This window comes from Rissa tridactyla, chromosome 1, assembly GCF_028500815.1.
Source record: "Rissa tridactyla isolate bRisTri1 chromosome 1, bRisTri1.patW.cur.20221130, whole genome shotgun sequence".
NCBI lineage: Eukaryota > Metazoa > Chordata > Aves > Charadriiformes > Laridae > Rissa > Rissa tridactyla.
In genome coordinates this window covers 164,726,045-164,751,082 of record NC_071466.1, presented here as the reverse complement: position 1 = coordinate 164,751,082, position 25,038 = coordinate 164,726,045, and the positions used below count along the sequence as shown (strand labels likewise).

General features: G+C 53.5%; 3 protein-coding genes across 10 annotated transcripts; 1 reads left to right on the top strand and 2 right to left on the bottom strand.

The window, feature by feature from the left end:
* Positions 1-64: 64 nt before the first annotated feature.
* PHETA2 (PH domain containing endocytic trafficking adaptor 2) lies at positions 65-6,976 on the bottom strand. 7 transcript variants are annotated; one of them, XR_008463760.1, is made up of 4 exons: positions 6,527-6,599; positions 5,496-5,593; positions 1,006-4,949; positions 65-600 (listed from the first exon to the last, which is right to left on the bottom strand). XR_008463760.1 is itself a non-coding variant. In XM_054185290.1 (3 exons), exon 3 carries the CDS (start codon positions 4,939-4,941, stop codon positions 4,126-4,128), a length of 816 nt encoding a protein of 271 aa, XP_054041265.1. In that variant the 5' UTR covers positions 4,942-4,949; positions 5,496-5,593; positions 6,958-6,976; the 3' UTR covers positions 65-4,125. The 7 variants fall into 7 exon arrangements, 2 of the variants coding, with proteins under 2 accessions (XP_054041265.1, XP_054041254.1); XR_008463761.1 differs by having other exon boundaries at positions 65-1,506; positions 4,014-4,949; XR_008463764.1 differs by having other exon boundaries at positions 65-1,178; positions 4,014-4,949.
* Positions 6,977-7,159: 183 nt separating this feature from the next.
* NAGA (alpha-N-acetylgalactosaminidase) lies at positions 7,160-12,347 on the top strand. Its single transcript, XM_054210027.1, has 8 exons — positions 7,160-7,359; positions 7,935-8,109; positions 8,257-8,434; positions 8,698-8,792; positions 9,448-9,609; positions 10,008-10,205; positions 10,420-10,563; positions 10,836-12,347. The coding sequence occupies exons 1-8, from the start codon at positions 7,196-7,198 to the stop codon at positions 11,016-11,018; spliced, it is 1,299 nt and encodes a 432-aa protein (XP_054066002.1). The 5' UTR covers positions 7,160-7,195; the 3' UTR covers positions 11,019-12,347.
* A 115-nt stretch (positions 12,348-12,462) lies between these two features.
* On the bottom strand, positions 12,463-22,495 carry WBP2NL (WBP2 N-terminal like). 2 transcript variants are annotated; one of them, XM_054210039.1, is made up of 8 exons: positions 22,415-22,495; positions 19,870-19,978; positions 19,196-19,331; positions 17,548-17,640; positions 16,514-16,732; positions 15,973-16,101; positions 15,525-15,601; positions 12,463-14,689 (listed from the first exon to the last, which is right to left on the bottom strand). In XM_054210039.1, the coding sequence occupies exons 1-8, from the start codon at positions 22,471-22,473 to the stop codon at positions 14,642-14,644; spliced, it is 870 nt and encodes a 289-aa protein (XP_054066014.1). In that variant the 5' UTR covers positions 22,474-22,495; the 3' UTR covers positions 12,463-14,641. The 2 variants fall into 2 exon arrangements, with proteins under 2 accessions (XP_054066014.1, XP_054066023.1); XM_054210048.1 differs by lacking the exon at positions 22,415-22,495 and adding an exon at positions 21,748-22,217.
* Positions 22,496-25,038: the final 2,543 nt, after the last annotated feature.

Below are 25,038 nucleotides of genomic sequence, written 5' to 3'. Positions count from 1 at the left end.
GCCAGGCCCCGCAGAGGCTTCCCGCGGGGGTGTGTGTGGGGTCACAGCTCCACTGGCAGCCCGCGGGCCTACAAATCATCAACGGTTTATTCGGTGTCATGGCATAAAATACAAACGATAACAATGTTTTGAAATGCATAATACTAGTTCCGCGGGTAAAATAACGGCGCATGCAAAGCCGCCTCTTAAAAATAATAAAAAAAAAAAAAACCAAAACAAAACCACGTCGTCTACCTAAAACATAAGCGCTTCGGAAGGCGGGAGTGTGCCTGCGGGTCGCTGGTAGTGTTGCCTGGTCATTGTGGAGATGATAAAGCACGGTCCGTACTGGCGAAGATGCCACCGACACGGGAACTCGCACACATCCCCTGTGCGCTTCAGTGGGGGCTATTTCAGTTTCTCTGCAAAAGTAGCTGAGAGAAGTAAGATTGGGGGGGGGGGGGGGGTGTCACCCATCCGTGAACTGTTAATGCTCTTGTAGCAGAAAGTGTCCAGTCTTGGTTGTGAATGTCCACCAAATGGCTAGCGGTGGCCACAGGTAAATTCGGTTACTCAGATCGCTAGGACCTGGATTCAGTGGAAAACATCACCACAGATGTTCTATAAAAAGATAAATGTGCAGAAATAAAACAATACATTATGGACCTGAATCTGAAATCCCAGCCTCAGAAAAACAGAAGGCTTTAATCAACTGTTTTAGCAGGATTGGGACCCTTTCTTGGCACAGCTTGCAGAGGCCATGTCAGAATCTCCCTCCCTCCTTCAGTCTTCAATTTCTTTTAAATTCAAGCATTCAGATTCAAGCATTTTTCTCTCATCGCTTTTGCATTATTGTGCTAAAGAAAACTCTTAGAAAAAGATTTGACTTCAGTACTTTAAGTAGCCATTCAGCTTTAGTGTTCAGCCCCCCCTCTCCTAGGGAACCTGTTTTATGCTGCCCAGACATTTTCTATTTTTAAAAAATAATAAGGGAAAGCGAAGGCGGGAGGTGAAAACAGTCCAAACCTGAATGACTGGAGAAAAAAACAGTGTGTGGCAATCAGTCCCATTTTGCTGTAGGGGACAATGAAAACTCTCTGCTTTGCCTGTAACGATCTCTGCCCGCAGACAGAACGCGAGGACGCTCCATCGCCCAGCTGCATGTGCAATCTCAGGAAGCTGAAATCCCGACCTTCTGCCTGGGGGAGGAAGGCGCTGCCATCACCACCGATCCTCAGCCGAGCGGGTTTGATGGCCTCCATCTCAGAGGAGGCGGCGGAGCACCCAGGTGCTGCCTGCCTCATGAAGCAAGCAGCGGTGGCCATTAAAAAAACCTGTACTCCCATACAAATTTCGGCATGGTTCCAGTTATGGCTCTTTTTACTCGCTAAAGGGCCATCCCTGTTAACATGAGCGGGACGGTGAGGAAGCCCTGACCGAGCGCATCCGAAGTCACGCAGCGCTTCGGAGACCTAGCAAAGGCCGAGCAGAAATACTGTTCAGGATTCAGCCATTTTCTTCTCGGCGCTGCAGAATAAAACACAGAATTACTCCAAATGCGATCAGCCAGAAAGCAGAGCGCAGCCCCTCATTTGCAGGATTTAGGATTTAGTTGGGATACGTACTAATGCAAAGGCAGGTAGCGTGGAAATTGTGCCATTTGAATGGGACAGATTAAAGCATTAAATATAAGCTCTTTAGTAGTGTTACTAGCACAATCCTGGCTTATTAAAACAAACTAAGCTTCTTAAAAGTGAAACTGCCCTTAAATGAATAATACTGTTTCAGCTCCAGTTCTGACAGAACTGGCTTTGTTAATTTATTTTCCCTTTCAAGTCACTCCCGATTCTTGGGTCTCATGCAGGAACTGCCACTACATTTTGATTTATTTTGGAAGTTAAATCTTTACTGTCAAAATTCCTTCAGACTGAGACATCAGGAATATTATTGTCTCTGTATTACGTTTTTAAAAACCAACACCACAGGAAAAATGTTTGCCAAATCTGACCCTGGCCCCAAAATACCCACGCGAGGAGGCACCAGGTAGTGCCATCCCCGGATGCTGCTGCCCTGCCATGGGGAAGGGGACAGTTCCCAGCCGGGAATGTTGCAGCACTGAACAATTTAAGCAGCAGGTAGGGAGGCAGAGCTGGCCCGTAAGTCCAGCCAGCTGGGCTGCTGACGGAGCCTGGGCACTGGCCCGTGGCCACCTATTTCTGTTTTTTCTGAACTGTTTTCACGTAAAAAGGAGAACAAAAATAATCCTCCCAAACTCAAAGGTCCCTATGGTGAAGAAATACAGGCACGAACTGGAGAGGACTGGATTGCATCACTTCACATGCGAAGTTTATGCTCCCACTGCCCAAAGTCATATTTGTAAGGTCTGACTTAAGATCTTATTTCCTCTAACATACCATCGAGCCACAATTAGGCAGCAGGCTGGAAGCTCGTCATCCAAAAGCACCACAGATACATTTTCAAAGGCACCAAGAGTTAATGGAAGTCATCTGATTTCTGCGTTGGCAATCTCTACTGGCTATTGCAAAGTATTAAGCTGAGCGCGTTTAACTCCAGAAAGGCAAATAGGTTCCTACCAGTCATGACCTGGAATGGCCTCTTGCTTTCCTAGCAAGGCTCCTTAATAAAACAGACAATAAAACCAGGTTTAACACTGTTCGATAGGAAGCGCAAGCCTGCTTCACGCATTTTTCCTGCTCTGAAAAACAGTCCTTGTCAAGAGGATAAGGCAGAAGATTTATAAACCCCCATCTCCAGGGTGTTCCAGTCCCTGGACTCAGCACCCACCTACTCGTACCATCTGCCTCGTGGCCAAGGTTTCTGACTGAAGGACAAGTCTGTTTCTGTAGCGAGGCAGCAGGCATGCCTCCCCGCAGCATTCCTCACCCGCCGGGAGGATGGGACGTGCTACGGCGATGAGCCGAGTGATGCTGACACGAAATTGGAGGGAAAGCGCTGGCTTCGGTAGAAGGCAGTGACATGGCTTTGATGCTCGAGGGGCAAGGCCAGACACTACTGGCACGCAGTCAGTCAGTGCAACCTGTAACTCGCACCCACACCTTCACTTCTCCCTCCACAGCCTCTCCTCCGACTGCGCAGCTCTGCCAGGAGCTGGGCAGAGCCGCAACAATGAGAGAGGCTCCACAAGAGCACGGCTTTGGACACCGTCTTGGGCAAGCTGCCCAACCAGCCGGCTGAGCCCTATATGGCACTTTGCAGGAGCTAAAGTCTGTGCAGAGGCTGATAAATTCACCCCTGGCAAGGCAAAGAGGCTTTAGTGTCCCTGTTTTGGAAGAGGGAAGGACATTAACAGGCGTGGTTGGCTACCGCTTGACAGAGTCCAGATCAGCCCTGGGGAGCTCCTGGGCCTCGCTGTTGCTTCAGACCAGGCTCAGTGCCTCCTTTTCAGCCTGGCTGCTGAGCTCGGGCACTCAAAGAGGTGGATGCAAGCCCGTGAAACCCACATCCTGTGGGATTTAGCAGGGAGGAGGGTTAGTGCAGACGAAAATAAAAAAACAATGACGACGCAAGAGCCCGGTCCTTGTTGCCCTGGCTGCTGGGCCAGCCACAGCCATGGTGGCTCATGCGTGTCCTGGGGCGAGAGGAGCACAAGGCTGGAGACACCCACCAGGGCCAGCGGCCTATCGGAGGCATTTCGTAAGAGCCCAGCCTTATCTGCAGCGAAAGAGCAAAGGCAGAAGGACTTCGGCGCAAGACCACAGACAATAATAAACGCTGACCTGTGCAAACTTCCACGCTGAGAAATAAAACCAAAAGAAAAAAAAGTGGTGGGGGAGAGGCAGTTGATGAAGCACCCAGAGCATCCACCACGCCAGGATGGCAAGGGGCCAACCCTGTTGGGCAAGGTTTGCTGCATATGTGCCGATTTGGGCCCCCTCCAAGGCGGCTCCCCTGGTATTACACGCTCTCCAGCTGCATAAAGCCTCATGGAAATGAAACGTGAGGTTTGTGGAAGACCTGGGTCCCTCCTACATGCTAGTGAAGCACACACGCACCACACACTTGGCCACCAACCAGGGCAGGGGGCAAGCAGCATCCCTCGCATCACTCTTCCTGCATGGGAGACAGGCTGCCGGGCATCAGCTGGCCGGTGGCTTGCGCCCCCGGTCACGGGTGTCCCCTCTTCTGCCTCTCCTGCCACTCCCGCCTCAGCACCGCGATCTCCTGCCCATACCAGCTGTGCAGCTTGGAGAAGCAGGCCGTCTCCGGTGACACCGGGCTCTCTGGCATGGCTGGCGAGAGACTGGGCACCGGGGACCCCACAGCACTGCTGGCGGCCGAACGCCGGCGTGGAGGCAGGGGTGGGGGCTTCGTGTGTCCCCCATCACGGTCAAGGCCGGCAGCCCCACCAGGGACGCCACCACCACTACCCCAGGTGGAGTAACCATTCTCCAGGACGGTGGGCTTCTCCTGGAGGGGCAGCAAGGCGGGGTTGGAGAGATGCCTCTTCCTGCCGGAGGAGGAGGACCTCCGCGGAGACTTGTGGCAAGCGGCCAAGGTCTTGGAGGCCTCCTCCAGCTGCTTCTCCAGCTCCCTCACCACCAGCCGCATGTAGTCGAAGCTGGCTCGTGAGAGTGCCTTCACCCAGGCCTCCATGGCAGCCTGCCCGTCAGCCACCAGCACGTAAGCCCTGGCGCCAGCATCATCAAAGCGGATGGCAAAGGCGAACTCCTCGGCAGCCTCGCACAGCTCCACAGTGCAGCCCTCCAGCACGACCAGCCCCACGGGCTCCCTGCTCTCCCGCTCCTCGAAGTAGAAGAGGAGGTTGCCCTTGAGGACGAACCAGCGGCGCTGGTAGGAGGTGGCGTGGTGGTGGTGGGCATGGTGGTGGTGCCGCTCCACTCGCTTGCGGAGGAAGCCGGCATGGTCGGCAGGCGAGTCGCAGGTGGCGTAGTGGGCCACGCTCCGCTCGTTCAGCTTCATCGCCCTGCCTAAGAGGAGAGGAAGAGAGAGGGAAGAAGTCGGCTCAGCGTGAGGAACATCTCGCCTGCCCCACCAGGAGAGGTCTGATCTTGCCCAAAGCCCACCATGGGGAAAAGTAGCCCCGATTCCAGCAGCCAGCGTTCCAGGACAGTGTGTCACCCAGCAACTACCCTGCAAATGGCAGGCTGGCTCCTTGCTGCTGCAGAAATGTGGTCATCACCACAGCCCCACCACTGAAACACCCACCTTCTCCAGGAACGACAACACCACTGCTTCGTTTTCTTATTCCTCGAGTGACCTACTTTGCTGTTTTTTTATGGGGCACATCAAAAAAATTTGCCTCTGTGCCTGCGAGGCATTCATTTCACTCTCTCCTCTATTATAGGGCAGGATAAGGAGGGCGTTTTCATACCCAAGGGCTCTGGGACCTCCGTTTGAGCACCCTCTCCCCACTCTCCGTCTCCCCACAGGCCCACCCGTCCCCACCGGCCCTCCCAGCAGCAGCATCCCCAGCCCCGTCAGGTTCACCGGCAGCAGGGTGCGAGGTGCCGTACCGGCTGTGCGGGTCAGACTGCAACCCCTTGCCGTCTTCCTTGGGCGGGCAGCTCCCTTGCCGGGGGCCTCCGAAGCTTCACCGTGCCGAGCCCCATCCCTGGTCGGAGGAAGGTGGCAGAGAGGGAATCACAAACCAGAACAGCTTGGGACGGGAAGAGCAAAGAGCTGCATCGCTCCCACCCCAGAAAGTCAGGGCTCTTGGAGCACTGCAGGTGCGCGGCTCTGGAAACTGGGGTGGCAAAACCAGGGGCACTCTGCATTGGCTTCAAAGCCTGAGCCCCATTCCGGCTCAGGCCAGCGCTCCCGTGGGTTTGATTTTTGGCTCCTGTGAGTTTGTTTTGGTTTTATTACTACAAAAACAAAAGAGCTTTTGTAGAAGCCCGTTGCCACACCATCAGCCCCGTGGCTGGCAATTCGGAAAGGTGGCAGGTCCCACAGAAGGACGCAGCGGGTGCAGCCTTTTCTGCATTTTCTACAACTGCAAATGGATGTCCAACCGCAAAAACTCTGCGTACAGAAATATGCAGAAAACAAACCACAGCCGCCGCTCCCCGGGCCAGATCCGGGCGGGGGGAAGCTCCCTACTGCCGAGCCACCTCCAGCATCCCTCCCGGAGCCCTTCTCCCCCGGCAGGGCTCGCGGGGCAGGGCTGAGGACAAGGGGCCACGGCCTCCCGTTGGAAAAACGGACCCAAATCCCATCAAGGCGTACGGAAACGCTGTTCCCCGGGGGGTGCTTTGCCCTCGGCGCGGCCCCCCGAGGAAATCTCCAGCTGGGGCTGAGGACAGCCGGGGTGCCCCACGAGGGGAGAGGGCCGTGGGGGTCCCGTGGACTGCGCGGGTGGGGGCCGTGCAACGCCGGGCTCCGTGTCTTTGTGTCGCTGCGCGTGTTTGCCGTCTGCCAGCGGACCCCGCCGCCCGCTCCCGGCCCGCCGCCGCCGCCGCCCCGGCCCGCGCCGCCCCCCGGCCCTTTTGCCCAGCCCCTCGCCCCGGCGGCGGGAGCGCGGGCCCCGTCCCCGTCCCGGCCTCACCTCGGGCCCTTCCTGCTCGGCGGCGCTGCCGGCGCGGCGGGGCGGTGCGGGGCCGGCGGGGACCGGCCGCGGCCGGGCGGGGGAGGGAGGGAGGGCTCCTGCGGGCGGGGGGGCCGTCCCGCCCCGCCGGCAGCACCGCCCCGCCGGCGGCAGCGGGGGGCGGCCGGGGGCGGGGGGGCGCGCTGTCTCCCGCACCTCTTCGCTCCGCCCGACACCCCTTCGGGTACCCCCGGGGTCCCGCCTCGGGGGGACCTACAGCCCCCCCCCCCGCCCCGCGTAATTATTGGGGTGCAGCAGCCGTGGGGTGCGGCGGTGATGGGGTGCCAGTGATGGGGTGCAGCAGCCGTGGGGTGCAATACCGACTGGGTGCAACGCTGATAGGGTGCAACAGCGTGGGGGGGGGGGTCGGGGGTTGGGGGGGGAGGCGATACCGATGGGGTGCCACGTCTGTGGGGCGCAGCGCCGGTACGGTGGAACGGCCGTAGGGAGCAGGGGCGGGGGGGCGGAGATACCGGCGGGGCGGGTGGTTGTGGGGCGCAACGGGCCTGGGAGCAATGCCGGGGCGGGCCGGAGGGAGGCGGGGGCGGTCGGTCAGGTGATGCGGGCGGCATCATGTGAGCGGGGCCGGGGTGGGGAGAGGCGCTCGGTGCCCCGGCGGCGGCGGGGACGATGGGGACGGCGGTGCTGAGCGGGCTGGTGCTGGCCGTGGCCCTGGCGCTGCCCTCCGTGGCCCTGGAGAACGGGCTGGCGCTCACCCCCCCCATGGGCTGGCTGGCCTGGGAGAGGTTCCGCTGCAACGTGGACTGCCGGGAGGACCCCCGCAACTGCATCAGGTTAGCGGGGAGGGGTGGGGGGAAACCCCTCCCTAACCCCTCCCGGAGCTCGGCATCCCCCCCTCCCTGCAAGGAGGGCTTGTCCCGTGTGTCCCCTGCCCGAGGGACCCTGCTCGGAAACACCGAGCTGGTATACGGGGTCTGCCCCGGGTGGGTGGGTGGGTGATGCCAGGGAGGGAGAGGGTGGGTGGTCGGGTCGGGCATCAGGTCCGGGGCGGTTCTGGCACCTTCTGTGTCCGTGGGACGAGCTCCGCAGCAGTGGGATCTCGGGGAGCATGGCTGCGCGGGAGGCGGGGGGCTCAAGCACCCCGGAGCTGGGGCTGGAGAGCCCCCGGCGCTGAAGCATGTGGCCGGGCTTAGCGGGGCGTTGGGGAAACGCTTCCCCTCAATTAAATCAATGAATGGGGTTTAAACGGCAGCCTTGGGGACCCTCCCGTATGGCCCAGGCCAGCCCTGTGGTGACGGACCCTCCAGAGCCCTTGTTAGCCCCAAAGTCCTGCTGGCTGCCTGCAGCCAGTGGGGCACAGAGGTCACAGAGGCTCAGCCTGCCGCGTCCCCGTCCCCCTGACCCACAGTGAGACACTCTTCTATGAGATGGCAGACCGCCTGGCAGAGGATGGCTGGAGGGACCTGGGCTACAAGTACATCAACATCGATGACTGCTGGTCAGACAAGCAGCGGGACGCGGCGGGACGGCTGGTTCCTGACCCCGAGAGGTTTCCCAGGGGGATTAAGGCCCTGGCTGACTACGTGAGTGCCCACTGGGGATGGTGGGGGCGGTCTCTGTGTCCCCACACCACCGTGGTTGGAAGGCTGGGAGGGGATGGAGGAGCCTGGTCCCTGGGAGGCACCTTGGACCCCCCTCGTCCCCTCCTTGCAGCTCGCCTCTCCTCGCAGGTCCATGCCCGGGGCCTGAAGCTGGGCATTTATGGTGACCTGGGCATCCTCACCTGTGGGGGCTACCCGGGCACCACGCTGGACCGCGTGGAGCAGGACGCCCAGACCTTTGCGGAGTGGGGTGTGGACATGCTGAAGCTGGATGGGTGCTACTCGTCAGGAGAAGAGCAGGCGAAGGGTAAAGGCTCCGTGGCTGGCTGGTGTTTCTTCCCTCTCTGTTTCAGTCAGGGCGGCTGGCCATCCGCAGAAATGCTTGGCCAGCTTCAGTTCTTCCCTCGCGTCTTCTGTTGCAGCTCTTGGGCAAAGAGGAGGGAGTTTGGGTGCCCTAGAGCCGGTGTAAGGCAGGAGGCCAGGCTGGCCTGGGGTCCCCTGATGGGGCGGGCTGGGAGGCAGGCTGCTGCCAGCTGTCTCCTTCACCATTTGTCATCTTCTCTCCCAAAGGCTACCCAGAAATGGCGAGGGCCTTGAACGCCACAGGCCGCCCCATCGTCTACTCCTGCAGCTGGCCAGCGTATCAGGGGGGGCTCCCCCCCAAGGTGAGGGTTGTCCCATTTGATGGCTGTTTCTCATGTCCCCTGTGCCCTGGAGGAGTTCTTGTTGGAGCTGCAGGAGCTGGGTGCTACACCCCGCTTATTGCTCTGCCCCTGGTAGGATGGGGCTGCAGGTCCGCGGAGGGCACATGGCCTCCCTGCCAGGCATCTGCAGACACTGGGGGTTCCCAGCATGGGTAGGTGATGGGGGTTTGGGGGAAGAAGGCCCTCTCCACCCCACTCAGCTGATATGGGGTTGATCCCAACAGTTCATTCTTCAGAGGTGGGTCCTGTCTGGTTTAAGTGCTTGAAAGAGGATGTTCCTCCTGGTAACATTTCTTGAGAATCGAGAACATTTATTTTATTTCCTCTTTCACCTTCTGAATCAATACCAAGGTGCCCTCATTCTTGCAGTTGATCATAGTTCCCCCTTACCCGTGTGGTTTTTTTGCCAGACATCGTATTATACTGGGATGTGCCCAGTCATGTTGGGATATGACTCTGTCCTCCTTCATTATGCGATGTTGCCCTTCTCCAGTTCCCTCTGCCTTGCAACCACCTTCTGGACACTGTAGCTCTCAACAAGTCTGGCTGCCCCTTCTACCCCAGCTTGCAGACCCCGTCCTTTCTCCCTCCTGCCTGATCCTGTGCTCCTTTCCAGGTGAACTACACCATCCTGGCAGAGGTCTGCAACCTGTGGCGTAACTACGACGACATCCAGGACTCCTGGGACAGCGTGCTTTCCATCCTGGACTGGTTCTTTGCAAACCAGGATGTGCTGCAGCCAGTGGCTGGCCCCGGCCACTGGAATGACCCAGACATGGTATGGCTGGGTGGTGGGTGCACTGACCTTGGTCAGGGATGGGGGTCTCCGGGGATCCCCTTCTGGGTGCAGGGAGAAGGTTGCAACAAACCCTTCACCGCCCAAGTATACCTGTTGAGTAGTTCAGGTGTTCTTGTCCTTCCCTGCACAGCCTGGGGGAAGGACAATGGTGAAGCGAAGGGTTTTAGGGAGTGCATTTGAATGTGTGCTGGTGGCTCAGCACCTAGCAGGGGTGGGCTCTCCTGGCACTGGTAGGCTGCTCGAGGGGAAGCAAAAGTGCATGTGAGGTTTCCCGTGGATGCTTCCTCCCAGCACGCTGCAGCATCACCAAGGGTGACAAGCAGACAAGTTCCTAACCCTTTTCTGCCTCTCCCATCTCTTCACCGTCTCCCCTCCAGCTCATCATTGGAAACTTTGGCCTTAGCTACGAGCAGTCACGCTCCCAGATGGCCTTGTGGACAGTGATGGCAGCTCCGCTCCTCATGTCGACGGATCTTCGCACCATCTCCCCAAGCGCCAAGGAGATCCTGCAGAACCGCCTGATGATCCAGATCAACCAGGACCCCCTGGGAATCCAGGGGCGCAGGATTGTTAAGGTTAGGGGGAAGGCAGACACAGTGGGGAGGGCAGGCAGGAGCAGCACGGGGCGTGACAATGAGGAGGGAGAGGGAAGCGATGCAGAGGAACATGAGCAGGAGAGCTGTGGGAGCTGGGGACCTGCTGGCGTAGCAGCCCTGCAGGGCAAAGACAGAAGTTGTGGGCCAGCACTGGTCCTAGAAGCTCTGCCTCACCACCCATCCCCACCCCCAGGAGAAATCCCACATCGAGGTGTTCCTGCGCCCGCTGTCTCAGGCCGCCAGCGCCCTTGTCTTCTTCAGCCGAAGGACAGATATGCCGTTTGTCTACACCACCAGCCTGGCCAAGCTCCACTTCCCTGAGGATGCCGTGTATGAGGTGAGCCCCATTGGCACGCTGCATGGTGGGGCATCCCCACAGCACCTGGATCCCCCTCTTTGCAGCTTCCCGCTTTGACACCCTTTGCATTTTGGGGAGGGGGGGAGGACTCCCACTCCCTGCCTCCAGGACGAAGGGGCAAGCACCCATTGGGTCACCCCCCTGTTGCCCACTGCTGTGTCCTGTCCCACCATGCCACGTCAGTAACTGCGGCTGGACCTCAGGATGAAAGGTCTGTGGAAATCCTGGTAGCCGCCATCTCTGTCTTCCAGGTACAAGACGTGTACAGCGGGAAGATCATCAGTGGCTTAAAGACGGAAGACAGCTTCTCGGTCGTTATTAACCCCACGGGGGTGGTGATGTGGTATCTCTCTCCCACGGCGCTCCCGGCACAGCCCTGGCACGTTGTCAGACAGCAAGCCCCCGGCGCGGGTTTCCGCCCGGTCCTCCTGTGACGAGGCTCGGCAGAGGTGGGGTGTGGGTCAGTGCTGGGGTGAGCTGCGAGACCCTGGGGCACGTGTCTCTTCACTGCACAAGTGCCTTTCGCTGGCGTGCCCAGCGCTGCTGGCGAGTGACCGTTCCCTCTGGTACGGGCTTGATGATGTTTACTCAGCCTGCATAAAGCAGGAATTCTTGTTACCTGCCTCTGAAGCATGTGCAGAGCGTGCCTGCAAAGCCCTTTGAGATCCTCCTGTGGAAGACGCCATACAAGCAGAGTCCAGTTGCTGTTGGAGTTGGTCAGCGCTGACACCTGTGCACTTCACCTCTTCGAGCTGGCTACCACTGACCGCTGCAGGGGCTCTTTGAACTACGCTTGTAGAAAGGCTTCTGGTGATTCAGTGTCTTCTAGGGTAGCGACCACCCTCCCATGGGTGATGGCATTAGCCTCAAGACCTGGTCACCTTCTTTCCTTTGCTATAGTCAGCTTGGCTTAGAATAAGGGGCTGTCAATGGGGCTGCAACCTTTCCCATGAACCTTCCCTGTGACCAAGGGCTCCTAGAGGCATGATGGTCCTGCGCAGAGAGGCTTTGCTTGCAGGCCTGACCCTGCTGCCAGCGTCCTGGAGGCCAGCACTACTCCAGCCTGGCAGGCATGCTAGCATCAGATATTTAAGTCCCTCTGGTACCAGTTTACAGCAGAGCAGAGCACAAAACTTCCTTGGCCGTGCCCAACCCCAGCAGCCTTGCTGTGGTACAGCACCAAAAACTGCAGAGTTGTAGTGTGTTGTGCACGAGTGGTGTCAGGAAGATGACGATGCTCGGTTGAAGTTGTCTTTTTTGAGCTGGAGATGGTCACAGGTGCCTCCAAGCTGCAAGCTGCATCCTGTTCTTGCTCTAGCAGGAAATTCCTGCTAAAAGGGGGCTCAGCTCTCCTCCAGTGGGCCGAACACTCAGGGTTTCTCAGGGAAAGGCTCCTCCTTCTCCCAGGGGCACTTACATCCACAGTTCCACGGAAGGAGTGGCGGAACAGACTCTAGAGGCCTCAGCTGCTTCACCTGCCTACAACGCACATCCTAGGGAGGAGTTTTAGGCGAGACATGGCCTACCTCGACTGCCCCACAGAGGGGTGCAGCATTCGTGAAGACTGCAGCATAGGGAGACCAACACAAGATTAAGCCTCAGATTGGGGAGATACTGTATTTTAAATTAGGAAAAAAAAAAGGAAAAAAAAAAGTCCCTTCCCCTTTCTATTTAGATGCTGGAGGGTTCCTGCAGGACCAAAGAGCTGATTCTGGCCACTTCTAGAAATTTTCTCTGAGTGCAGTGGCAACATACCAAATATGATGCTTGCAGCAGCGAAGGAGGAGTGCGTGTCATGCCTGTATACAGGAGCCGGCTTTGTTCTTGGGGAGCGATTGAGACAAATTAATTGAAATAAAAGGGAAGCAGGTCACAGGCTCTCTGTTGCATGTTTATTCAGTGTCGTCAGCTATAGCTACTTGGTTAATGTCAGATCACAGGGTCATTAACTGAAGACAAGAACTATGCTAAGAAACAGAACTGGTTTCCTGTGAGAGACTGGACTGATGCAGAGTAGGAAAGGGCTTTCCAGTAGCTCCATCACGTTCAGCTGGGCAACGTCTTTCCTTGGCACAAGGGGAAACAGATTTTACAGTCCACAGTTCAGTGCCACTTTTCTTTACCATGTATTTATTTTTCCCCCACTGGCTAGCAAGGAATTCCTCTTAAAGACAGGCCTTCCTTCTGGCAGTAAACGTACATAGGAGAGGTGCTACAAACACAGCCATAGTGAGTAGCTGGGTGGTGACACGTCCCCTGCTAAATGCAGTGTTTTGCCTGCCCCGAGGACATGAACACATGCCAGTTCTGGATATCTAGGCGACAGCAAAGGCACAAACAGCCTTCCACCCTCCCCAGGCAGCAAGAGGATGAGCCCCATTATCTTCTCTCCCTCCAGTTACTCAATTCCAGATCCAGCTTAGCCACACACCAGGGAGAGAGGGACCATCCCACAGCCGACCCAAGGGAACACCACCAGTGGCTGTTGTTTGTTCCAGCCTTCCGTACAGTAGACAAGAATGAAGGTCAACACACACACACACCAGCAAACAGGCAGATAAAGGTATCAACACTCCTGTATTAAAGTGCAATTCAAAAAGTTATAAACATTCATGGTTTGTTTTTTTTTTAAAATAGTTATTAGAATATCTCTAACTCAGGTGTTTATAGATAAGGAAATTTACTTCCCCCCCATATAGGGCTGCTTTAGGAATTCACACTTGCAAGTCACGCAAGCCTGACTTACAGGAGAGCCCTGGCAAACAGGGAAGTAAGAGGGAAAACGCTCCTTCCCCTTCACTGTGAAGGTAGGAAGGCTGTAGGAAGAAGTACTATAACCCCATACGTAAAGGATCACAAAGGTCTCCAACCAGACTACCAGAGACTCTCTTCAGAGCAGGTTTAATGGCACTATGTCCTAAGGAAGAAGGAAAGGTTCTGGCTGAGCAGCCGGTCTCTGCAAGAGAGCTGAGCATGAGGAACATCCACACCAGACAGTGGTTCCCAGCTGAGAGAGGGCACTGCACCCCTGAGCAACCCAACTCTGGTTTTACGGCCCCCACCCTCCCACACTGCTCAGATGCGGGCTGTAACGGCCCAAGGACGAGATGAAGGCCGGTTTTCCCCTGTGGGGCTATCACGCAGCACAGGCTTGCTCAGCAGAGGGCTGCGGGACCTGTCTCCTGACAAGGCTAGTGCCAGGTCATCTTCCCAATGGAACATATTCTGCTCCAAGGCAAGCAGCCTCCTGTGCAGCACTTGACTCTATTACGCGTGAAGAACGGCTGTTTGACACAGGATCATTGCACAGATATGGGACCTGCTTCTAGGAGAGGGAAAGGAAGACCGATTCGCATGCCTGCCAGTATCAGCGCGCTGCCCCGCAGGCACACCTTTGTTTGCTTTTCTGTTCAATGTCTACCAAGGCAGGCTGACTGGGGCCTGCCCACTTCCCTCTTGCGCAGCCAAATGCTTCAGTGTCTCTTAGGATGCACTTCCCAAGTTCATCACACCATGACTGTTAATCCAGGAGATGAAACACGTTTCCAGCATGATACAGGATTTCCAGAGTCCCACCTCACGCTGAAGAGTGCCAGAATTTAAGGAAATTTAACACGTTTCTGGGCCACCCAATAGTCTACGCAAGGAACCTCGGGGCTCTCTATACCTTTCCTCTTCGTTGGTGCTTCAGAAGTCAAAAGTTTGGCATTGCAAGTAGTTTTACTCCAAGATCCCACAGCCTTCATATTTTAGTCCTAGATTAGTGCTGTGGTCTACTGCCAGTTTAAGAAGTCCATCTCTCTCCTTAAGCCAAGGGTAGAGCAAAAGGTTAGTGCTTCAACCCCACGAGATAAAGCAAATAAGCAGGAAAGTGTTGCTGTTCCGCCTTGTATTGCCACTGACTTTATGTTTAAGGAGGGCAGGCGCTCCCCTGCCCAGCACTACATATATTGTGTATATACCAAGAGACCTAGAGTTATGCTAACCCGAGGGGTAGTAACAGACAAGTTGTTTTTAGGGAGAGAGAGTGTGGGAGGCTGGTTGCAATTTCCTTCTGTTAGTTGTTCTTCTTATCCTCAGGAGGTGTATAAGGAGGTGGCTGATCCTGGAACGAGATACAGCAGAGTCAACAACCCTGCTGATTTTATGACGAACTCTTCCCAGGCTTGGCTTACAAGAAATGACTGCTCTTCAGGGAGCTACAGCCAGAGCCGGGTGCTGTGTTTTAAGCTGGCATTTCACCAGACCATTTCCCTCTGCTATCAGTAATGCTCCAGAATACATGCAACCTCTCATAAAGTTTTCTAGTGAAGGTCCTCTCAAAAACAGGTAACAAATGGTCTATTGCAAATAATAGATCACTTAATCTGTTTTAATCCCCATCCTCCCCTAACTTCCAGGGTTTTGTCTCTGTTGATGTTCATAGCCCTGACCCAGCAGGCAGCAAGTCCCCAGGCTGAGGGCCAGCTTTGCTGCTCCATCGCTGTCCCGCCCACCACAAAGGCATGTGAGGCAGTGAAGGGCGCAGGCAGACTGGCTGTCCCATACCAGATGTAGGCTACAGCCCACCTACCGGCTGCTACTGACTGAACTTTAAGAAACCTCCTCATCTCCATGCAGCCCAGAAAAAAGTGAAAATGAAACCCTTGAACATCCTTCAGTGTCCCACTCTCCCCACCTTCAGGCCCAAGAGAAGCAGAGAGCTTCTGTTGTACTGAATGGCTGTTACTGGGTGAATCTTCAGGCCCTCCTCCTTTCCCGACTGAGGATTTAACAAGCCTTCCTCATGGCACTATCACCCACACCTCACAGGAAAATGCGTCCTTTCTGTGCACGTTCAAGATGAAGGCACACTAGGCTTTGCTAGGAAAGCAAACCGCTGTCTCCGTTAGTGACAGAAGAGAGAGCAGGCACACGCAGGCCACAGGCGCAGTACTCACCATGGGCATGTACACGTTGTGTGGGTTAGCAGGGTTGTAATACGCACTGGAAGCGGCTTCCATGGCCTTACTGCCCCCTAGAAAGGAAAGAGAAGAAGCCATCTCACACACCTTAGGCAGTGGACCAAGTCCCAGGGCCTTCTCCCCAGCCACAGCTCTTTTGAGGAGTCAACAAGCGTCCAAACAGCTAGCAGTAATCGCAGCAAGCTGGGTTTGAACTCAGAGCACTTCAGGAAAGCTGCAGGTTGGCTAGAGCTGACCACAAGCTGTGCAGTGCAGAGCTGAGCAGCTCCCCCCATACTCTGCTATCTCAAATAATAGATCAAGATGACTCTGACCTCCTGCAACAACTTCCCCACCCCACGCTGTGCCCACAATGCCACCCACAGCCCAAGGCCCCAAGCACCCTTTTTCACCCAGACCCTGTCAGCCCCCCAGTCCCATTTACCTGGCATCCCTGGGCTTCCCCAGGCTGGGGGGGCAGAGGGGGCTGAGGGTCCTGCAGGAGATGGCCCGGAGTAGGGGGGAGGAGGTGGCACATACACAGGGTTCATGTTTGGAAGTGGTGGGTAAATACCTGAAAAAGATGACACCAGATTGATGTTTTGGACCATGGCAATGGGACAGAAGGGAAGAGAGCTCACAGGCCCAACAGCACATTATCTCTGGACAAGTGCAGCAGTGAGGAAAGCTCTGCGGCTTGGCAGAGGTGCAGACAGGAGGGATTTGACATTTTGCTAACGCCCAGCATGCCAGCAGGCAAATAATGATCTGCCAAGCAGCAGCACAATTGACAAACCCCATTTTCATCTCCCATCAGCTGCAACTGTAGACATACATGGGTATGATCAAAAGCACAAGACAGATTTTTGCAAGGACAAGGATCCTTGAAGGAGACAAAACTACAATAACCCTCGTCATACCATTGTGATTTCTTTACAACTAACACCAAACACACCCTGCCAGTCATCATTACACAACTTCCAAACCTGGAGTCTGGGCGTATGGATATCCCATGGGTTGTGGAGCTGGTCCATAGGCGCTCATCGGCGGTGGTGCATAAGGATACGGTCCATTTGGTGGTGGAGGAGCAGCATAGCCCCCCGGCGCAGGTGAATAACCCCCAGGAGCAGGCTGGGGGGGTGCATACCCTCCGGGAACAGGTGTATAGCCATAGCCAGGGTTCTGGAGAGGAACGCCACTGGAAGCTAAGAAGAACACATTTAGTAAGCCAGATATCCTTTTGTTACAACTAAACGTATAGAATAAAAGGAAAACAGTTCTGTTCATGCATCACTATTTCCCTTCATCTAAATTCACTAAACAATCCTGGCATAGTACTGCGCTTGAAAAGCATTAGTCTCCTCACTGCAAGTTCACAGGGTCCTAAAGGGAACCAGCTGCAAAAATACTAGGTACCAGTCCCATCAAAGAGCTCCCACTGCTGGAAGAAAAGACCATTCTAGAGCAAGGATCAGTAGGGTGGTTTTTCCTTCCTTTTAAACTTTCTTATCAGGGAAAAAAAAAAGTACATTTTTAAATGCACACTTCTTTAAAAAGAAAGCTTTCTTACCAGAAAAAAAGTTGATGTACATTTTCCCCCCATTTGAAAGTTTTAAATATAAGTTGTTTTTTTAAATTTTTTTTTCCTCTCTCCAAATGCGCACATTAACTTCCCCCATCTTACTCCTGTATTACAGAACTCAGCTGAGGGTAGGTAAGCAAATCAATTTTTCACCATCACATATTTCAACTTTATTCCAGGAGCAATAACGTTCTGTAGAAAAAGGTGGTCCACCTTAGAAGCACAACCCCCAGAATATTCCACTGCACAAAGCACTGAAGTGAAATGAAGAAAAAAGATTGGAAGGAAAAACAAAACTTCCCCTGGAAAGAGAAAAAAATGCATTGCTGTGGAAAAGCGCACAGGGTACCCTTCTTCCCATGAAGTTCAAAAAGAGCACTATTCTCTAACTAGCTCAGCCAACCATGGGGGGAACTGCAGGCTCTGAAGACCCCTTACCATTAGAAGCAGCTTTGAACATCAGCTGTCCAAACTCAATGGCTCCTCCACTGTTGAAAGTGAGTTTAAATGTCCCCTGCCCTTCCCAGCCACCTAGGAAAGGGAGAATTAGAAGTGAAACGGACTATTAACCTCCTCAGTAGCAGTCAAGACAGCAAAACAGGTAATACTCCAATTATTTTTTTTTCTTTCTTATTTCAAGACTCTTTTGTGTCCTGCTACCAGGAGGAAAGAATCATGGCGTTGCTACCGGATGTCCCCCAAAACAGTATCTCAAGAAGATCAGGAATTTATTTCTTTACCCTTTAAAAGTCAATCCTCTCTACAGTTACGTAGAAGCAGCCTACTCTACATACTAAGTGGTTTGTTCTTTCCTGAAAGGTTTAATAGAACCTAATAATGAACACAGTGTAAAGAAAGAACGCTTAATTCACTGAGGATTTTAATTTGAAAGCCCTCAAATGAAGTTTTATTGCTGACCCCTTTGGACTGCAGATCAGGATCTGCAACTCAAGCTAGGATTTAAATCAGACGCAACATTTTAATCTCTTGGACCCACAGAAGCTCAGACAGATTATAAATGCTTAGGTATAACAGCAATTTTTCAGAAAAAAATTCAAGTAGGCGATGATATTGCAAGATCAGTAAGAGTACTTTGTTTTGTAGGTACTTTTTTCTAGTTTGTTTGGGGTTTTCTTGGGGGGATGCTTTGGGTTTTTTTGGTGTTTTTTAGAAAATATATGTTATTTAAATAAAAGATTTCATAAAATAAGATTTATCTTCCCTGTCTAACAATGAAGTTAGTAAAAGTAGAGATAGTCTCTTGGGGACAATGTAGAAATAAAGTACAGAAATATAACAAAACAATTCACCACGGACGAAGTCCCCCCCTTGGAGATTCACCTGTTTAAAAACACTGTCTTTGTATGATTTCCGCCCAATAAAGTGGGCTGATCCACAATCCCCAGAGGACCCAGTCACTTTAAAACATTGTTAAGAACAGAAAGCAAAAGCATAAGCTCTCCGGATGCCATCAAAACGCACATAAACTAATTCCAAGGCTGAAGATGGAAGAAATTTGAATCAGAAGCTTTGTTTTTAATCCCCATTTATCTGCCGCAATTCCCCATGTTTGGTCATGACCATGACTGTAAGTCCTACTTCAGTGTCATCACCAAACTCGGAACAAAGCTGTATCAATGATACACAGCAGCATCCAAGATGCACGCAAACGTACCCAAGTCGGTAAGTGGCTACTGACCTCCAGAAAACAAAAGTGGTTGCTAATTGTCTCTATCAATACCAACGAGGGGTGACTTGGTCACTTACCTACTCTTCCAGGTCAGAGAGAGGCGAAAACAAGCACACATGGAAAGAGAGTAAACATGACATAGACGGCAAGACAGAAGTTACAGAATTAAACAAGAGTCATCCAGTGAAAGTCAGTTACCAGCTTTGGGGACAGAAAGTAACACAGAAGCAGTGCCTTAAAGTTCAGATGACAAAAGTTACCTCAGGGTGGATGTGCTAGCTATACTGCCACAGCTACTCTGCCCGTCTTTCCTGTGCCCGTAAGCCATCTATCTGATGTTCAGCAGAAAAGGACTTGGGACACTTGTGAAAAGCTCAGTCTACAAAGGGCACATACCTCCTGCCTCGGCCTGAATCTGTCCTTTGATGTAGTTGGCAGAGAAAACAGGCTGCTCGATTGAGCATCCTTTCACCAAATAAAACGGCATCATGAAAGACAACATAGGATCCTTGCCCTTTGACACAAAGATCATCTGCAAGACAGGAGGGAATACCTCTGAATTACTTAAATTACATATAAAGAGTGGTCACAGAGTTCTAGTTGTAGCAGCATTCAAAAAAAAAGGGTAACTTAACTCCTAGTATCAGTATGCATTGTGTTATTTCACAGCTTAACATTGCAGGATTTTATGGCACATGGCTCACTTGCCCGAAGCATGTATGTTGCAAAATAATATATCACTTAAAACATACATGCACATTTACCGAGTTTTACTGTTCTGCTTTTTAAGGATAAGCTATGACAGTTTTCAAAAAAAATAGTATCGACTGAGACATTATATGAAATATATTCTTTAGACAGTGATTTCTAGGACCGCATGTGCCTTTGTAGGGAATTGGGATTGTGATACAGGCATGAACTATCCTATTTCCACCTTCCCTTCTCCAACCCAGGACTCTCAGTCATTCATCCCATAACAAAAATCACTTCTTCTATCACCAACTAGGTTTCAGGTTTAAAGTCTACAAGATCCCTTGAGAAAGCAGAAGCCCCGCTGGCGTCAGACTTACCCTGTAAGGGGTGAGATACAACATCCCTTTCTTGGTGCCTTTGAAGGCTTCAGGCTTGCCTGTCACGTCACTGAAGGAGAGCTCCACATCTTTACACTGTTTGAGAACACTGAAGAAGGAAATCAGACAAATTGGAGAGAGAAACTCAGTAACAGCTCTGACACACACCCCCATGACACAGGAGGGGGACAGCACACCAGAAACTCTGAATATTATGCCAAAAAAATCAGTTCTGATGTGGGCCCTGTCTTTTTTCCTTTCAATGGAGAGGGATGATTTATGCAGAGTGGAAGAATTCATACTCTCACCTGTTATAACCCCTGCTCCTGCTCCACAAAGGGAAGTTTTAAATTACAGTTTCTCTTTCCAAAACCATCAGGCTGAGGAATTCCCCTCCCCACATGAGAAGAGCCTCAGCCCAAAGGTCGGGGCACAGAAAAGGTGGAGGTGCATGAAAGCACCCCCTTAAGGCCAAGGTATCATCTCAGAGCAAGCCTCCCTCTCCCACTCCGTGCTCAAATCCAGGACTGGCCATCACAGGGGAGCAGCACCACTGTAACACCACACCCACTGTGCAAACCGAGGAAGCTGCTTCAACTGATACCATCACTGCTGACCTTGCTTCACATGGTTTAAGTAAATATTTGTAATAAACAGCACCATGCTAAGGAACAAAACCAGGAGCCAGTAATATCAACAATAAGGTTATTATTGTTGGATATCTAGGGGGACGTTAGCAAAGTTTGCTAATGACATAAAGTCAGATGAGTACTGTAAACGCTGCAGGATCACAGATATGGAGGTGCCTGAAAAATTACATGTATTTTCAGGAAAAATTAAAGAGTAAACTTGGGAAAGCGTGACACTGAATCTACAGGGCAGATCCTAAACATACTACCTAGTAAGAAAATTTGCAGAATAAATAAAAAAGCCTTGTGGGTGACAAGCTTGCAGTGTGTTACAGCGGCAGAATCCCGAGGCATTTTATGGTTCAAGAACACGTAAAAAGAAAACACAAAACCCTAACCCAACACAAGCCTGAAGAGGACGGATCTAAAGTAATCTTACGTATTCTGATCAGCTTAGGGTAGAAGCCACATCAAGTCAGGACTCAGGAAATTGCAAAATTACTGGGGGAAGGGAGGAATCAGCAGGGCCACCGTATGGGAAAACAACCAAAAGCCCTGTAGTTTCAGGTTACATGCTCCTTAGGTAAGAGAAAAACTTAACAGTATAGATGAATCTGAAAATGCAGCTATTCGAGGAGGAAGACACTAAAAAGCCTAGCTTTAATGAGAAAAAAACAAACTGACCAAGAAATTCTACTGGGACATTACTCATAGTTGAGCTAGATGCATATTCTCAGACTGGCTGGGAGGGACAGACCGATGAGGCAGCAGAGCTCTTTCCACTTCTGAGATGCAGAGGGAAAACACTTCTTCTAAGCTAAATAAAACCAACTCCTCAACAGCTTGGACCTTACCGGAACATTTCCTCAACCATGTCCTGTAGCAGCATTTCACATCATTTGCCTCATTGGGAAGAATTTCTACATAGCCCCTTTAATGTTTACTCCTTCCCAGCTACTCGCACAAGGAAATAACGTACAGCCACCAACACTGGGCATAATTAGGCAGCTGAACTGGTCTGCACCTGCATACCCATCCAGGGCTGTCATGGGAGGGCCGTGCACCCTGCAGAGCACCCACCTGTGACTAAGCAGCACCCTGAAGAATGGCTTGCGGTTAAGGATACTGCAATCACCTTTAAAGCAGCAAAAGCTCTACATGTCAAAGGACTTCCCTGACTGAAGCAGTAGTAGTCAGCTAGTAACTCAGCATTATTTGGAGTATATTTTTGAAGAGTAATTTTTCCTACAGTTTACCACGTCCAAACCAACTCGACAATCCTTTGCTGGGCCTCTGTTTTCAAGGATTTCCCTAGGCAAGGCCGGGATGCCGGGAGCACCCAAACACCATCGGAGCGAAGCCGAGGCCTGCCGAGCCGGTCTGTCAATCCCCATTCAGGGCACGGGCTGGCGTCCAGCCGTTGGTGGCGATTCCACGAAGAGAGACGCTCCTCCTGCGCCGAGGAGGGGACCCGCTCTGCTCAGGCCTCGCCTCTGACAAGAAGTTCCTTTTACTTTCAATTCTAGTGACTAAGACTCCTACCTTAAGTGGTGTCTGCCTCTCTGACATCACTAACTGCGTGATATAAAATAACCCAAACCAATTCCTCGTCTTTTTCAGGTGATGGCAGCTCACTCTTCATCCAGGACGCCCGCCGGAGCAGCACGAAGTGCCGTCGGAGCTTCAGCAGTAGAGCCGGGGCAGCTCTATCGGCTCTAGCCAGGCCCGCTCCCCACCGCCTGCCCCAACCCGTCCCCACACCGCCGGGGAGCACAACACAGGCCCCGGGCCGGCCCGGGCCGAGCCACGGGGCCGCCCCAGCGGGGCCGAACTCCCTCCCACCGCCAGGTCCCGCCGGCCCCCGGCCCTGCTGCGAGGAGCAGGTGTGAGGAGGACCCCTCCCGCCCCGCCGGTACCTCTCGCCGTTGGGGACAACGACACCACCCTCCTGCGAGTGGTTCCTGTTCAGCGCCATCTTGCCCCGTCCCCCCGATGGCCCCGCCCCTGACCCTGTGACGTCACCCCCCGCGAGCGTCACCCCCCGCGAGCGTCACCCCCCGCGATGCCCCGCCCTCCCTGTGAAGTCCCGCCTCCGTCAGTGACGCCCGGCCGGCATCCGGCGCGCGCGGCGGAAGCGAGGCAATGTCGGCGGCGGAAACGAGGCGGTGTCGGTTGTGAGGCGGGGCTGGTTTAATGGCCGCCGGCGGAAGGGACGCTACAGCTGCAGCCGGCGGTACCGCCCGGCCCGGGCACTGCGTCTTCCCTGCCGCGGGTGTCCCGTCCGCCCAAGGCCCGCCGGGGAGGGCCGTGGCCCGGCTCCTCCTCTCCCGGCCTGGCGGGGGCACCGGCGGCTGGCTCACAGCCGGGCCTGAGGCGGCCGGGGAAGGCGTTTTCCCAGCCCCCCCCTCCCACCCCCCCGGTCTGGTGGGTGGCTCAGGCGCGGTTTTTGCCGTCCTCCGTGCGCCTACCCCTCGCAGCGCCGCTTCCCGGGGCCTCTGCTGGTGTGGGAAAGGTGCCGGTGAGGCGGCCTTTCCCCCGAGCCGCCTGCTCAGGAACCGTGGTGAAGAACCGTAATTAACTTCTCACAACTAATCACAAACACTAGTGCCTACACGTAGCGCTGCTCGCTCTTCCTGCTCGCTCTGTTGACAGCATGGACACCCTCCCGCGGTCTTCCTTACCGTCTTAGCCTAAATGGAATTTGTCTACTGTAAAAAAAAAACAAAACAACAAAACAACAACAACAAAAAAAAAACCCAAAAAAAAGGACCTTTGGGATTTACCATGCATTGCAAAAATCTTCTGGTCAATGGCTTATGTGGTGAAGGGTTTCTGAGTCTCTGAGGGCACTGAGTGGGACCTCCGGTGTAAAATTTACCCCCCTGTGGTACCGTTCAAGGAATGACGCATCCGAGGGGAGCATCTGACCGGCTGTGGTCATCCTGGGACTCAGACGGTGGCACACGAGAGCTAGGATCCGTTCAGGCTTTTCCCAGCTTATCCATCAGCAGAGACTTTTTCCCGGCAGTATATCCTGCTGTTGGCGCAGTATGGGAAATTTTTGATAATTTGCCGTTTGTAGACTTTCTGGTAGATACGCAGTTACCAGTAGGATATTTGGGTGAGCGGATGGCAGTGAGGAATACCTGAGCTTGCTTTTGTCAGCAAGCTTTTATGGATCCTTTAGAAGTAGTCCGTGATCTGACAGGAACTTAGAGAGCAGAGCTTAAAAACCTTATTACAAACAAACAAAAATTCTTAAACATATAGGGCAAAACACGCAGCCTTGTCCTTGTAGTTCACATTAGAGGCAAAGGAAAATCTCTGTCTTCTGTTTTGTGGGGTCTGCTTTGCTTTCATTAAGCAGGGCAGCCTTGGCTCTCTGCGTTAACCCTTGTTTGGGCCCAAAAGTCATAGAAATGACCATACTGCAGCCCAGGGTGACGCAGCCTGGTGGCAAGAGACTTCCTCTAGAGCAGTTGCATGGCTGCCAAAGAGCTGTGTGAGAAAGCAAGTGCAGGGAACACCTCCGCACGCCCCCGCTAAAGATGGTGGAGCATGGCTTCATGCTTCAGCGCAGTGAAGAAGAGGTGCCCTGGGGGGGTCTTTCCTATTGCACTGGGTTTACAATATTATGTAGAAGCAGCCACAGCAGAGTAGGATGAGAAGATACTTCTGGCAGTTGGTGATGCTGGAGACACCTCACGCCTGGCCGGCTGGTGGAGACAAGCTGGGAGGAGGCTTTGACCCCGTGTTGGGCTGTGGATGGCCAATGTGGGTGGCGGGATGGGTAGCAGCATCGCAGGATGGTTTCTGCAGGGTCTGTGGTACGGCTGCTGGCACCGGTGATGAGGCTTTTGTTCTCTGCAGGGCCGAGGAGGCCTGGTGCAGGTGGGAAGCTGGGTGCGAGATTATATGCACACACTGCATACAGGAACACCAGGAACCATGAAGGTGGGTGGTGAAAGGACTGTGAAGGGCCAGTATGGTCCTCCTGTCCTAGCAGTGCTGAGAATGGGTGATTAGTGTGGACAGGGGGGAGCAAGAGTGAAGAGACCTTTGCTTTGCAGTGACAGCACCAGAGAAAGCCACAAGATGGACACATGCTCTTAGACAGTTTTGCTAAGGCTTCCCAGCCCTGGCCCCTGTAAACTGTCAGCCAACCTCAGTCCTGGCTTGAGTCATCCCCTGCTACTCCCTCGTTGGGACCTCTTCCTCCCACCTGCGCCAGGCTTTCCAAGACCCCATCCCAAACCCACTGCACTTCCCTTTACTTGCACCACTGCTGTCCCGTGCCATGGCATTTTGCACATGCATTTTAAGTACAACCAGCTATTGTCCTGGAGGTGACAACCCCTGCCATCCATGTGACACACTAGGTGACAGGCAGAGACTGACAAAATCAGGACATCTGTCATTTTCTCCCTTCCTACCTTCTGCCCAACCAGCCCTAACAGTTTCTACCTGTCCAAGGGACATCCAGAAAAGAGCTGACAGTGGCTAGACACGAGCATATAGTCTTCGGCAAAGACTATGCCTC